Consider the following 15,778-nt stretch of genomic DNA (forward strand, 5'->3'; position numbering starts at 1 on the left):
AAGTTGCACATACGTTGAAGCAGCAAATACTGAGCCATTGCCCCTGGGGAAATACAGAGTTAGGTTCCTGCAAGCCTCAAATCAATATTTTGCAAACTGATCAATATATAACCTTTTTATGTATGTTTCTGTTTTAAGATATCTCATTAATATACATTTCTTATAACTAATTATATGCACTATTTCTTGATAATAAAACACTATTTGAGTAGTGTTTAACATTTTCCTGATCTTTGGTAATATGACTAAATTTCTTGGGCTTCTGTCTCTTAACAATGCTGTCCACTATGCTTTTTGAAAACTCAGTAGTCATCTCACGAATCCATAAATTCAGCCACTTCTCCATCTTTTCTCCATAACTTCATCATACATTCTGGATGTTACTTTGGCACTTTCCAGAGTACCCTCACATAACATCTGTGAATTTTCTCTTCCCTTTTCTGGATGCACCCTATTGTTGAGTCCATTAACAACGAACTGATGGCCAACAGCAATATAAGACCTGGAACACACACATCAGAGCCTTCTTGTGCTTGGGAACACAAGACAGAAATTCAGCATTATGCTAGGGCGCCATTTTAAACGAACAGCACAAAAATGTGAACAAAGTTAAATAAGAATGTGAAAAGGATACTTGGTTACAATATAAGAACTAAAATAGGGAAGCAGAGGGTCCTATTTGACCTCAGGCGGGAACATGCCTGTCTCAAATTTTTTGCCACTCTGATCATGTGCACAAATGAACAAGAAAGTGCTGCAGGTGTAAATTTTAGAGTTACAAATAAATTTTAACAAATAGGCAAATCTGCAAATAGAAAATCCACAAATAATGATGATCTGCTATACATAATTTTATTTATGTAACTATGAAGAATTAATGTGATGTATTTTTCATTTCTCAGCTGAGTGTTCTTGTAAAAATGTAGACTTCAAATTCAGTAAGGTAAATAAAAAGATATATATATATATTTTTTTTTGAGATAGAGTCTCACTCTGTTGTCCAGGCTAGAGTGAGTGCCGTGGCGTCAGCCTAGCTCACAGCAACCTCAAACTCCTGGGCTCAAGCAATCCTACTGCCTCAGCCTCCCGCGTAGCTGGAACTACAGGCATGCGCCACCATGCCCAGCTAATTTTTCTTTCTATTTTTAGTAGAGACGGGGTCTCGCTCTAGCTCAGGCTGGTCTCGAACTCCTGAGCTCAAATGATCCACTCGCCTCGGCCTCCCAGAGTGCTAGGATTACAGGCGTGAGCCACCGTGCCCGGCCAAGATATTTTTTTTAAATCCAAAAAAGGTAGTATCTTTGAAGAAGTATTGGTTTGGCACACCAGAAAAGAACAATGATGTTGATTCAGATTACATAGAAAACATAGATAAATCAGAAAAGAAAAAAATAACACTAAAGAAATTCACATCTTATTATTTTTAGTCTAACTGGGGGTAATACCAACCAAATTAGTATTTGTTGCTTTAAGAATAAACTAATGATATTTTATGGTTTCTTCCAACTTTCATATTTGTTTTTTGGAGGAAAGTATCCAGTCACCACAATGATTCAGAACACAGTGCAGAACAAGGTAAGTACTAAAGGGATATGAGCTATTAAAACAGATGTCACAAATTCCTTCAAGACACAATTTTTTTATTGTAGTAAGAATAATTAACATGAGATGTACCCTCTTAGATCTCTAGAACTTATTCTTCTCACATAAATGAAAGTTTATATGCATTGAATATACTCCCCATTTTTTCTTCTTCCCAGCTCCTTGGCAACTGCCACTCTACTCTCTTCTTTAATGAGTTTGACTATTTTACACTTGATTTTAGCCAAAAAGCCAAGAAGTGATAGAGTTTGACTATTTTAGATGCCTCACACAAAGGGAATAAGGGAGTATTTGTGCATCCATGACCGGCGTATTTCACTTAGCATAATGTCCTTAAGTTCATCATGTTGTTACATATTGCAGGATTTCCTTCTTTTTAAAGGCTAATAATGTCCCACTGTAATATACGTACACCACATTTTCTTTATCCCTTCATCCATCAATGGACATTTAGGTTGTTTCTACTTCTTGGCTACTGTGAATAATGCTGCAATGAACACGGGAGTGCAAATATCTAGAGATCATGATTTCAATTATCCTGGATACATACCCAAAAGTATTTAGGATTGCTGGAACAAATGATAATTCTAATTTTTTGAGCAATCCCTATACTGTTTTCCTTAGCAGCTGCACCATTTTACATTGCCATCCATAGTATACAAGGGTTCCCTTTCTCCACATCCTTGCCAATACTTATTATCTTTTTTTTTTTTTGATAACAGCCACTCTAGCAGGTGTGAACTGATGTCTCATTGTGGTTTTCATTTGCATTCCTGTGATTATTAGTGATGTCCAGCATTTTTTCATATACCTGTTGGCCATCTGTATGTCTTCTTTGGAGAAATTTCTATTTAAGTCCTTTGCCCATGTTTTGGTCTGGTTACTTGTTTTTCTGCTATTGAATTGTAGGAGTTCTTATATATTTTGAATATCAGATATATGCTTGCAAATTTGTGATTTTAATACACAAAGTTCTGGACACATAATTCCTTACACTAGTCCTGTGAGGTATTATTCCTATCTTACAAATAAGAAAAACCAAGGTACAAATAAACTAAATAACTTGCCTAAGGTCACATCGGCTGAAGGGCAGGTTTGTTTGAATCCAAAGCCCATGTTGGTTCTAACCACATCATGCTACCCAATAACTAAAACCTAATGTGTAAGATTCAGTTATCTGAAAAATTAGCTTTAGACCACCTCATGTCCTGATATCAGATCAGCGAGATTCCATGATGGAGAGCCTCAAGGAGTATAGCATATATTGGGAGAAATTACTCAGGTATTTATTTGAGAAAACAACAGAAGACTGAGTAAATAGTCATGCAGTTAAAAGTACAGTGTGGTAAAGTAAAGAAACAAATGTAGGCAGGCTGGCAGAAAAATAATCCAGTACTTCAGTTGTAATATTCAATGTAAATGGATTAAATTCTCTCACCACATCTCAGATATATAAAAGTGGTCATGTTAAAAAAGCAAAACCACGTTATAGACACTTTATATTCAAAATATTATAAACTCAATTTCCTGTGCATGTGTGTGTGCTAATCAATCTCGCTCATGTTTCCACATCATATCTATATTAGTATATGATTAAGTACAAGAAAAAAAGTGAGGCAAGATACAAAGCAAGATAGAAACATGGGTTACCCAGCATGTGTGCACCTGGAAAATAGTCCAGGTGGCAGGGGTGCAGAGAGAAAGGGAGGTTAGAACAACAAGAAACTGCCTGTATGACATGATTCCATTTAGATACAATTATGCTTATCAAGAAATTAGAAATAAAAACATAATATTTTAGACTAATATTTACTAATCTGATATGCACAATAGGTTGAGGAAAAATGTAAGACAATTTGTATTTCACTAAACCTACCATTCAATTCCTATGTATGTGTATATGTATGTATATTTATATGTGCATTGTTTGTACAGGCAGGAGGCCAATGTGATAGAACACATGCTAGCATGTGAATGCTGGTGACCAGGGGACTGGGGCAGAGTGGGGCACGATGATTAGCTTTCCTTTTAAATCTCTGTATTGCTTCACTTGTGTAAACAGAAGTATTTATTTTGTAATTTTAAAAAACACTGAGGAAAAATTTAAAAAGTATATAGAGTTTATGGAAACAAAATGAAGGCCAATAATTAATGACATATATGTAATACACACATGTGCAAGCAGGCCTTTGCTATTTAAGAAATATGTTCAATCAGTATGGATGTACCAAGCTCCTACTCTGTGCCAGACCCTGGTTCTAGGTGCCTCGAGTATTCAGAACAACCTTTTGCTTTTCATGTAACTATACTAAAATGTGAAAGATAAAATATAATTTATATAAGCTACTAAATCTAAATTTATGAAGGAATGGCCTCTATATATTAGCCCTTAGATGGTAATTCAATTATCTGATTAATTAAAAATACCAATAGTCAATTTTTCAAGTGATGGTTCCAAGTACTGAAATATTTCATATTATGGTGATTTGTCTTATTAAATATTGACCAGAAGCAGAAATAAGATTTTTCTGTAAAGACTGCTGTTAAATTTTGAAAAGTGCCATTAATTGATTACAAATTTTTTTCACCCAAAGGGATCCTTAATTCTGTACATGACTTGACTTCCTACCAAGTAACTAGTCCAAAAGGTACCAGGATACAAGTCTGACATAACAGATATTCCCTACTTTAGGTACAACCCATTTTATTCCTCACATATCAGTAATCTATAGTTGGATAGAGATCAATGCCAGTTTGCTACATGGTGACCAATTCTACTGCCAATTTACAAATACCTTATTTTAAGTTTATCTGCCTCATTTGGGTTCTGGCCTTAAGCTGTGAGTAATTCCAAAGACTTTTTTTATCAAGATTCATTTTGGAGGTTTTTAGGGAACCTCATCTATCTTTTAATTGCTATGCTCCAAGGCTATTTCTCAGGCCAAGGCTAGATCTCCAAATTTTTATCTTCTTTGCAGAAACAGGCTGAGGGACTAAATCTATAGTTTCTCAAAGTATAGTCACATCAGCATCCACTTGACAGCTTTTGGATGCTACCATCATGCTTAAAATAAGGCTGATTGTAGAGACAGGTACAGAATTGTGCTCTCTCACCTGTATCCACACCCCTAGGGCCAGCTCCCTCAGAAATCAAGCATACACTATCTTTTTTGTTTCAAGGGATTGACAAATATAACTGACAGGGGAAAGTGTTAAACCCTAAGCCATTTACAGGTTCTTATAGGCTTGATCTCCTTCCTTCATGAAAGCCCCTCTTCCCAGTATGTAGGCCTACAGAGGTTAACTTAGTACCTATTTCTCTCAGCCTCTGCTCTACATAGCAATGATTACCTTGGTAATTTTCTCTGATAAATAAAAGGTTAAACTTTGGCTTAAAAAGCAGATAATTTGGCAATTTTCTCACCTTTCATTGCACTTACGTTAGCACATAGAATTATGCCTCTAATTGGCAATTCAGAAACTGATTTGGCATTCTAGATCCAAAACTTAACATATATAAGGAAAAGAGACTCAGACTGAGAGTATTTCTCCTTATTTATAGAATTTAAACTCACACAACAAATGGGAAATTTAACTCAGTACACATTTCTATTTTCATCATATAGTAGGCTCTACCTCAAAAGAGCTGGGCCTCAAAATTATATAAATTTACAAAGTTGCCTGTGAGATTCCCAAACAACTTGCCATTTAAAAAGCCTGGGTCTCTTCAAACACATTCCCCTTTGCCGAAAAATTGGCAGCCACACAGGGAAAGAGAGAGGAAATGTGAGAGTTTCTCTTCGGGGGATAGAGGGGTCTGACAACAAAATCAGAACCAAGCTCCCATCTTTAAAGTGGATTTCAATACAACAAGGTGTGTCAATCCTTTCTTCACCCTCAAATGCCACCCGTAACCCTAACTGGTTGACAGGCAACTTCAGAGGAATGTCATGAGAATAAACGAATGGCTTTGTAACACATTCTGAACAATGGACTGAAGGGATCCAATTGAAGGGAAGTATAATATTTTCAACACATTAGACTTGTCAGAGAAGCTTCTGCTCTTCCAACTTTAGGTAGTTGATGAAATACTTCATGACTTGCTTTAATGTAGAGCTAAATGGTCATTTACGTCCCTTATATGCCTCCCTCCCCTACTGACGAAAAACAAGCTCCTCAGAGCCTGAAAAATTCCAGCAAGATATTTTGCTGCTAAGGTTATGTACAGGGAATACAATCTCTCCAGACTCCTACAAAAATCTTAACTATCAATAAATAAACATTCTAATCTCCAAGGCCAATGGCCAACTATTACTCCATTTCGGTGAGTAAAAGGAGATTGGCCTAAAGTGTAGGCACAAGAGAGACTTGACTCTCCTTTAGTTTACATAGCAAATGCTTTGCGTATACTGATTTTGCTAAAATAAATATTTAAAAAATAGACTGTTTTTCTACGCTACATTAGAGAATGATTCTAGGTAATGCCCCTGAGTCAACTTTATTTATTTTTATTTTTTTTGAGACAGAGTCTCGCTCTGTTGCACGGGCTAGAGTGCCGTGGCGTCAGCCTAGCTCACAGCAACCTCAAACTCCTGGGCTTAAGCAATCCTTCTGCCTCAGCCTCCCGAGTAGTTGAGACTACAGGCATGCGCCACCATGCCCGGCTAATTTTTCTATATATATATTTTTAGCTGTCCACATAATTTCTTTCTATTTTTAGTAGAGATGGGGTCTCGCTCTTGTTCAGGCTGGTCTTGAACTCCTGACCTCGGGCAATCCTTCCGCCTCGGCCTCCCAGAGTGCTAGGGTGACAGGTGTGAGCCACCGCGCCCGGCCCCTTAGTCAACTTTAAAACTAGCAACAGATAACAATCCTGATAAACAATGAAAAGCTAGAGGATTACACATTTCTTAGCACACTCACCTTAAATTATTTTGTTGGCCAGGTGGAATGACACTATAGTAAACAGGCATTCCTGTTGTGGGCATAGATCCTTGATTAGACTGATTCGGGAACATAACAGGCTGTTGATAAGTCTGATGGGCAATTCCTTGAGAACCTTGAGGCAGTGAAACCTAAAATTTGAAAGACAATTTAAAGTAAAAATGTTTTTCGAAGCCTTGCAAAAGTTTATGTGTCCAGCCTCCATTAACTTTTAAAGCAGCAGCAGTTCAGGATAAGCTAATACTGCCAAAAGGCTTTCCTGGTAGGTTAGCCACAGCACTATCACTTTATTTCTATATTCCCGTGAGCCAGCTATTATTTTTGGCTAGGATTTACCAACTATACACACTGTAGGCTAGATGCATAGATTACGAAATGATATGCCATAAGTACCTAAGTCAGTTATTTTGAAAAAAGAAATTTTCTGCATAAGGATGACCATCTGTCATGGAAAAAGTAACACAGTTACTTTGGGAGAGTAACTCCCAAAGTTTACCTCAGGGAGAGCTAAGTAAGACTCAGGCAGGGCATCAGTGAGGTATAATGGATCAGAGACAGTGAGAGCTTGGGAGCTTAAGATATCTAGATGTGATGGCAGCTCTGTCACCTTACTGTGTGACACCGGGCAAATGATGTAACTATTCTGAGGCCCTTCAGTTCCTTATCTGAAAAAAATGAAAACAACATCTCCATTACAGAGGAGGTATTATCTCCATTAGCACATCTGAAGAATCTAGTATAGTAGGCATTCAGTGAATGAGTCTTTCAATTCTGTTTTCTTTATTACCTACATGAAACTACATGGACATAATAGACCCTTCAATTCTCTAGTTTCTACGGTTTCTAAAATAGAAACCACATAGGCATAAAGGGCTCTTAATTTACAAATGTACCACGATATTCGAGTTGGATTATAATGATTTAAAAAAATAAAGCCAATATAAAAACTTGTGCTGATGAAGATGATGTCAGCAATAGTAATGATAATGAGGGGTAATATTACTGAATACTTACTACCATGTATCAGATTCTCTTCTAAGTTCTTTCGGTATATTATCTCATTAAGGTTTCCTAACAACCTAAGAAGGTGCTTTTATCATCTCTGATTCACAGATGGGTAAACTGAGGTTATGTAACTTGCCTAAGATTGTATAGCTAGTAAGTAGGAAAGTAAGGATTCAAAACCATGCCCTCTGGCTCCAGAGCCTCAGTTCTTTAACCATTTCACTATTCTCTATGCCTAGAGCTCTGTGATTTAAAAGTCTTGTTTATATGTTTCTGAAATGCACTAGTCCTCTCAAAATATACAGTGGTCTCTTAATTACTTTCCCTTTGGCTCATTTATCTCAAATAGAAAATTACTGATGTGATTTATCTAAGTCTGTACAATACAACATATTTCAGACTTTTTGTCTATTAAGGCAGTGTAACTTTCTGAGATTATTTCTGTGTGTATCTAAGTTAATATATATGCAGTGCAGATCTGGGATAAATGATATAGCTCAATCTAGATGACTTAAACTATTGGAATAAATTTATAACCAGGTAAAGAAAAAAATATGAAGCACCAAAAATGAGAGAGTGGCTGTTACTTGAGAATATACAGCCACAGAATTCACTACTAAGGACAGATGACTTTCCTGGCTTATTTTTTAGATGACAGTTTATCACTACCCAGCTTGTCTACCAAATATGGTACAGAGCATACTATAAAGCAGGTGAGTCATTCATCGCTGGTCAGAGCAACACTTCTTACAATTATTCACTCAATGTGAGTATTACATGAAATACCATGAGAAAAAAATTTTAATTTGTAAAAATGTATGCTATAGAAATTATAACTATCTTATCTCTGGAATACTTTCAATATTAAGCTCCATTAAAAAAGACTATACTAATAAGGCTATAATTTATTTAAAAATGACATTTCTCTGACTAGACTATGAGCCCTTAAAGATCAAAGGCAGATTTTACTTAATTGAATCTTTAGCACCTAGCACAGTGCCTGGGCATCTAACAGATGTTCAACATATTGGATTAGACAGCATGACCAGGATCCTTGAGAAGGAAGTGATGATTCTAACGTTTAGCTATGGGGGAAACAGGAAGGGCAGGCTCGAGTACCTAGGTTTAAGCATGGAGGATAAGGAGTAAAAAACATGGGGGATATGAGAGAAAGGAAAGATGCAAAGCCTAGCTTCATGACGTATCTTTTCTTTTTTTGTAGTTGCTTTCTATTATTAAGAGGCTTCAAAAGTGAGGCATACTCTTAATGATCAATAACACTTCACAATTCCACATTTTAATTTGAATATTCTGGAACTATATGGAATATGCTTGCACCTTTGCTTACAACCAGAATGTCTTCTTAACGAATTTATCTCCATAATTTTCTTTTCAGAGCTAGTTAAAGGTTTCTCACTTCCCAGAAGCTTTCAGTATCAAGTACCTAACCTATTCATTGCTTTATTTCATGATCCTCTCAGTTACTGGTCTGTATACTGCCACCAATTTGTTTACATGTGTCCCGATAAAATACATATGCATTTTATATACCCAACTAGATTATTTTTTCCTTAGGATGAATGAAAATGGTCTTTGGAGTTCTTAAAATCAGACTCAGCTACGAAAAGCCATGAGGCTAATGAAATGAACCCACTTGTAAGTTATTCCATAAAGATGAAATAAGGTAAAACAAATTCTGAAAATGTGTCCTATTATACTAAAGACACTGTTTATTTATGAAATAATAGGTATTTCTGCTTTAGAACTGTAAATTAAAACCCATGACATTTTAAATACATGACATATCATCGCTTTCTGGGATTGAGATGGGGGAAAAAAAATCACCCCCAGCATGGGAAACTGTACATACTTCCCTATTCTATAAATAATGATTTATGATCTATACTATAATAATTCACTATTTCAAATGCCTATCCCCCCACCTCTATTTTTCTTTTCTTTCTATTCTTCTCTTCCCTGCCAATAAAGACTTTCTAAGGAGCTGAAGAATAGAGTAGGACACTTGCTTATATACATATATTGTTGGAACTACAGACAATGCCAGACAAAACTTACTTGCCAATATCAGTGTGGTTCAGATATTCTAAATATTAATGAAGTGAATGAATAAAGCAATAAAATGAGGATAAAACAAAGCTGTTATGACTAATCTGTTAAGACTATAAAATTGCATATTACAGAAGTGTTTTCCCTGTATTAAAAGGAGAACATAAAAGATGTATGATAGTTACACACTTAATTTATTCAAAATTATCTCTACCCAAAGTAGGTAAAAGAGACAACATACCTGATACGTTGGCACTGTGGGATAGGGGATGACTACTCCTTGAATCTGATTTCCAATGCTGTTGGGTTGGCCACTGACTAGATTCTGACTCTGGGGTTGCTGAACTCCAATTATTCCTTGGTAGTTTTGCTGCTGGTTGGGCATAACTTGATAACCTGTAATAGCAAAATGAGTTAAATCCTGCTTTGAATTTAATTTATTTCATCTAATAATTTTTTTTAAAAATTTTAAGCAAGTACTTTCATGTTCTAAAATGACAGAATTTTTATTAAAGGGCAAATACCCCAAAACACTTAGATGACATTCAAAAAGTTTACTATGTAGGTAGGTAACCCAAGTCAGCTACACTTTCCCCCTCTAAAATACATTCAAACAAAATCTACGTACAAATATTTCTTCTACAGTTGAGAAAAGTTATAGGGTTGCACACTTAGTTGACACAGGAAATTACTATTCAATGTGTTTTATAATCTGTTACGACAACTAGTTTTTGGGGAGCATGACTGGCTACATGATATGTGGGGCCCAGTGCAAAAGAAAAATATGTAGGGCCCCTTGTTAAAAAATTATTAAGCATTTCAAGTTGGTAGCAGAAACACATTAGCACAGGCATGGGCCCTGTGCAACTGCAAAGGCTGCATGCTCAGGAAACTTGCCCTGCTAAGGATCAAAAAAAAGAGATGGGGGAAGAGAACCACTTTGATAGAAAGGTTGCATGTTTGAAAAATCACACTAAGATATGACTCCTTATATTAGGAATGTGTCAAAGATAAATGTCAAATTGAGTTACTCAGTAATTTTTTAGATTATTTCCCAAGGGACAACTGTCCCTAAGCTAAAGGCACTATTGATAATTTAAGTAGTATATTAAGCATATAAATTTACCTTTATCAAGTGAACTTATTTATTTAAATAAGAATCTACAATGATAAGCTCTGAGTAGTGAATATGAACTGTACTTTGTGTTCTCATTCTAAGAGAATTCCTTTAGGTACACTAATGAGCTCAACATTCATGTAAATTACTAGAAGCTACCACAAATTCTCTTTTTAAAAAAACAGGTAAAAATAATCATCTAGCTTTAGGGCATTGAAAAAGTTTTTATAAAGATAAACTCAACTATAGCACTGCTTATACAAACATCAACAGATAAAGGGCAATGAAATTATTTCCCTGATAACAACATAAATATATTTTGCTATCTTATAAATAGCCGTTTTTCATTTACATCTTCATTAATCCCTAAAGCAACAAAAACTGCAATTTCAAGTATTGATTATAGATAATAGTATCTGTGGATTCTGCTCAAGGACTAAATAATTGAATGAAATCTAGCACCAACTTTCTTCAAAAATATAAATACAAAGTATATCTGATAACCAAGCAACATATTAGCAACAACAAAGTAAAAATGCAGTCAAAGGAAATTCTTTAACAGTGAAGATTTTTGTAAAATGATGTTATTTCTATGGCAAAAGTGCTTTATGGTCATGTTTCAAATGACTTCCCACCAATCCAAATTTGTACAAAAAATGTATAATCTAGTCCTTATCTGTAATACAGTGATTGATAATACACTGTTTGCTAAAACTTTCTCCCTTGTGAATTTCCTGTATTACTTGAACTTTTAGGCATGTAAAGGAAGAGAGCAGAAGAAATTTCTTTCTTGCTTTTTAGTCTAACAACTAACATTCAACACTATTTTCAGTTCATCAAATGACAAGTATTTCAAATTCACACCCAATATCCCAAACTCCATCAAAATATACACTGACAAATTCCCACCCCTAGGAAGATAAAGGACAAGAATGGAAATGAGATTTGAACATGAGACATTTTCTTGTGTTGGAAATGTCAACTCTCAAGACAGACACACAGACACCCCCTCCCATCCCACACATCTATTGTAGCATCACAATTTGGGCTCTACCACAGACTGGGATAATAATTTCTTAAAACAGTCTTGGTAAATTATAGTCTACTAAAATGAAAACAAACCAACCAACCAACCATGGATATCTGGCAGAATTCACTGTAATATAATCTAACTTAAAATACTTCTGACTTAAACAGTCACATCCCCTCAAGAAACTCAAATGTTTTACATATCTTTTGCAGTTTATTCAAATATACGCAAGGTTAAAGGTTGCCTTGAAAGCTTTATAAAAAACAAACCCAATTCATGTGCAAATGTAGTTCTGAATTTTTTATTTACCTAAATTTACCTATTTTTGGAGACTCATCTTGGAGGTCTCCTGCCTAAAATTCTTTCTTATGATAAAAGGTCTGAGACAGAAGGCTTTCAGTAAATAGCTATAGAAACTATGTCACGGTGGTTTAAGGTAGGATCACTTGGACATTACATCATGGAATTTGTATCATTAAATTCCCAATGGTATTTTAGATTCCTTAATGCATCCAACCTCTATTAATGTCCATGCCTACTAATTGCCATACACATACACAAACACCATGCACATTTTGAAAATATGACAACATGAAATCTAAAACTCTAAAACATGTGACCCTAGTATCTGGTCATTTGTTACAGAGGGTAGTAAAAAAGGATACTGTGAGCCCAGGATATGCCAGCTGGGCTATATAAAGATGAGTATGACATGGTCTTTGTCTTTTCTTTTTTTTTTGAGACAGATTCTCGCTCTGTTGCCCGGGCTAGAGTGCCGTGGCATCAGCCTAGCTCACAGCAACCTCAAACTCCTGGGCTCAAGCAATCCTACTGCCTTAGCCTCCCGAGTAGCTGGGACTACAGGCATGCGCCATCATGCCTGGCTAATTTTTTCTATATATTTTTAGTTGTCCAGCTAATTTCTTTCTATTTTGTTAGTAGAGATGGAGTCTTGCTCTTGCTCAAGCTGGTCTTGAACTCCTGAGCTCAAATGATCCACCTGCCTCGGCCTCCCAGAGTGCTAGGGTCCTTGTCTTTGAAATAAGGCATTCTTAGCCATGATACCATATGAAGATCAGAATACAGAGAGGGAGAAATTAATCCTGACTGATATTCATGGAGGTGGTGACATTTGAGCTTAGACTTAAAGAAAAATGAAAAGAACGTTCCAGTAAAAAGCAAAGACCTGGAAAAAGTAAAAAATGAATAATATGTTTGAGGAGTAGGGAACAGTCGGGAGTGTCTGGACAAGGTATGTGGGGTGAAAAGTGAAAGATGAAGGCAGAATAGAATACTGGTGGAGAACCAAAGGTTTTACAAGTGGAAGAGGGGTGAAAATTACCAGCAAGTTCTAGATTTTAAAGATTGTGAAAGTAAAAAAACACTAACATTAGTACTTCCTTCACAAGTAACATAAACTAGGAATGTGTCCCTGAATGATAGGAGAGCTATTAAAAATAAGAATGCCAAACACTTTAAAAGAAAATACCTTCCCTAATAAGCTCTCTTATTAATCCCCTCATGATTTTGTCCATTTCCTTACACCACATCTCATGAAACTCTACAGGTAATATCAATGTTTTCTTGCCAGTTGTTCTCTCATTGTTTGTGTACCTTAAAAAAATGCAAATGGTATGCTTTTTAAAAGTAAAGGAAGAAATTTTAACAGTCACCCCTCCCCTTTAAAACAACTCATGTCAACTATCACACAGCTAAGCCAAAAAGTAGGCACTTAATACTTACACTTAGTGAGTGAACAACAGGGAAAAACTTATTCTTAACAGAATGGAACCAAAACAATATATGCGTCTACACAAAACCAGAAGCTTACTATGTGCTGACAGGCTAAGAATGGCCAGTTTCTCACGGTTCACATTCAGAGAATGGTTTCTCATAAGAAAAGCTGAATTTAAATTTTAAGGTAAGATTAGTTTAGAAGGTTAAATACATTTAATCACCTTTTCATTAAAATGACACTTAAATTCCATGAATACAAATCACATCAGTCTGGAATTCATGGATCACTCATTAAATGTCTACTAGAAAATTACACAAGTGAATCACAGATCTCATGTAATTAACCTAAAAGTGCTCACTTGATAAGAAAGAATATAAAATTGTTTCAATTTATATCTAATATTGATATAAAGCTTGAAATGAAGGTATTATTAGCATATTTCTAAAAATGTAGACATTAAAAACACCTTTTAAAAAATCTTATTTGATCATAAAGATTTTCATTGTTGAAAATTTGGAAAACACAAAAAAAGAAAAAGCCACTGTGAAAAAATAATCACTTGTAATTACCATTTACATGTTGTATATATGGCTAGCCTCATTTTCTATGCAGAGAGCAACATATATACTCAATTACTTTATCTACAGAAATGAAATTATATGACACATACTGTTGCAAAGCCTTTTTTCATGTAATGTTTCCACACCTGATCAACAGAGATTTTACAATCTATGGGAAGGAAGTACTTAAGTAATTTCCTCAAAACATATTTATACTTCAAGTTTAACAATCAAAGGATGAAAAAAGAACTCAACTGATCTCTGCTGTACCTTCAAGATGAAGGCATGTGTCAAGAAGCTAAAAAGACAAAAGACTAAAGTTTTTAGGACAAATTATGTCAGCTCCCTGTGTCTGGCCTGGAATGCAGCCCAAAATTCCTATGCCTTTTCATTTAAAATACCATATAATTATCATTGCTTCAATGGCACCACAAGGTAATATTAATAGCTAACACTCATATAACATTTATTAGGTTTCAGGCACTGCATATTTTATGTAAGTTAACTCATTTAGTGCTCACAATCTTATGAAATAGGTATAATTATTATCTCCATTTTTCAGATGAAGAAACAAAGGCACAGAGAGGTTCATATGCCTTGTCCAAGGTCAACAGCTTGTAAGTGTGTAGCTGGGAACTGCACACAACTGTCTGATTCTAAAATTTACTTTTCTCAGGGACAAATGTTGAAGTAGAAAAAGTATTATGGCAATACTGATCAAATAAGCACAACCTGGCCTCTTTTCCATATTCTGAGAATTTTGGTTAATGAAGACTTATACTGTAGTTTGATATACCTAAGTTGCAAGATAAATTTAATTGTAGGAAAACAGAGAATTATTGTAAATAAAACTCAATCAACCAGCAAACGCTCTGTTCATCTGAGTTAATGATTATTTATAAGTATTACTATTCAAAACAGGAATCAGGATGAAAGATTGTTGAGTACTTTGTCCAGGTGGTAGTTACATGAATGTGGGAGCTAAAAAAAAAAAAAGAGCAGGTGTAAGAGTTTATGAGTCCATAATGTCTTTTCCCTGAAATGGATTTTCCTTCACTTGTTTTGTCTACTACTCCCAAGATGTATGGTTTGACACCTATGTAACCTACATATTTCAGAATTATACTTCCTTTCCTTATTATAATTAGATTATATATGTAAGTTGTATAAAACAACTGGAAGTGCAAGAGGAAGCTCAAATGGTGATGTATTTCAGGTTCCACATGCCATGGTTCTATGTCTCTCAGCCCAAGTATTTCCATGTTAATCTCCAATGTTCTTTGGGTTTTAGCTTGGCTGTTATTTATTTTATTTTATTAATTTAATTTTATTTCAGACTATGACAGGGATACAAACATTTTGGTTACATAAATTGCTTTTGTACCTTTTAAGTCAAAGTTGTAAGTGTGCCCATCTTTCAGAGAGTGTGTATCCCTCAGATAGTGTGCATTGTACCCATTAGGTGTGAATGTACCCATTCCCCTCCTCCCCCCTCCCTCCTAGCTTGATTTATGGTTAATGTTATCTCCATATGTGCACATAAGTGTTGGTCGATTAGTTCCAATTTAATGGTGAGTACATGTGTTGTTTGTTTTTCCAGCTTTGGCTGTTTTGCCTCAGAGGCTACTTTTGGTCAAAATGTATATACCCTATTGCCATATTCCAGATGAATCAATATATCATTTCTCTAGCAGAATATTCATAAAATGTTGGGT

The 15,778-nt window shown here is 35.3% G+C and overlaps 1 protein-coding gene across 5 annotated transcripts in view; it reads right to left on the bottom strand.

The window, feature by feature from the left end:
• R3HDM1 (R3H domain containing 1) overlaps nt 1-15,778 on the bottom strand; it is a 177,406-nt gene that overhangs the window by 39,268 nt on the left and 122,360 nt on the right. For all 5 annotated transcript variants that reach the window (XM_069458784.1, XM_069458869.1, XM_069459024.1 and 2 more), the window contains 2 exons: nt 9,860-10,014; nt 6,526-6,677 (listed from right to left, as the gene is read on the bottom strand). In XM_069458784.1, the coding sequence (XP_069314885.1) occupies nt 6,526-6,677; nt 9,860-10,014 (307 nt within the window). The remainder of the gene's footprint in view (nt 1-6,525; nt 6,678-9,859; nt 10,015-15,778) is intronic.

This window comes from Eulemur rufifrons, chromosome 1, assembly GCF_041146395.1.
Source record: "Eulemur rufifrons isolate Redbay chromosome 1, OSU_ERuf_1, whole genome shotgun sequence".
NCBI classification, from domain to species: domain Eukaryota; kingdom Metazoa; phylum Chordata; class Mammalia; order Primates; family Lemuridae; genus Eulemur; species Eulemur rufifrons.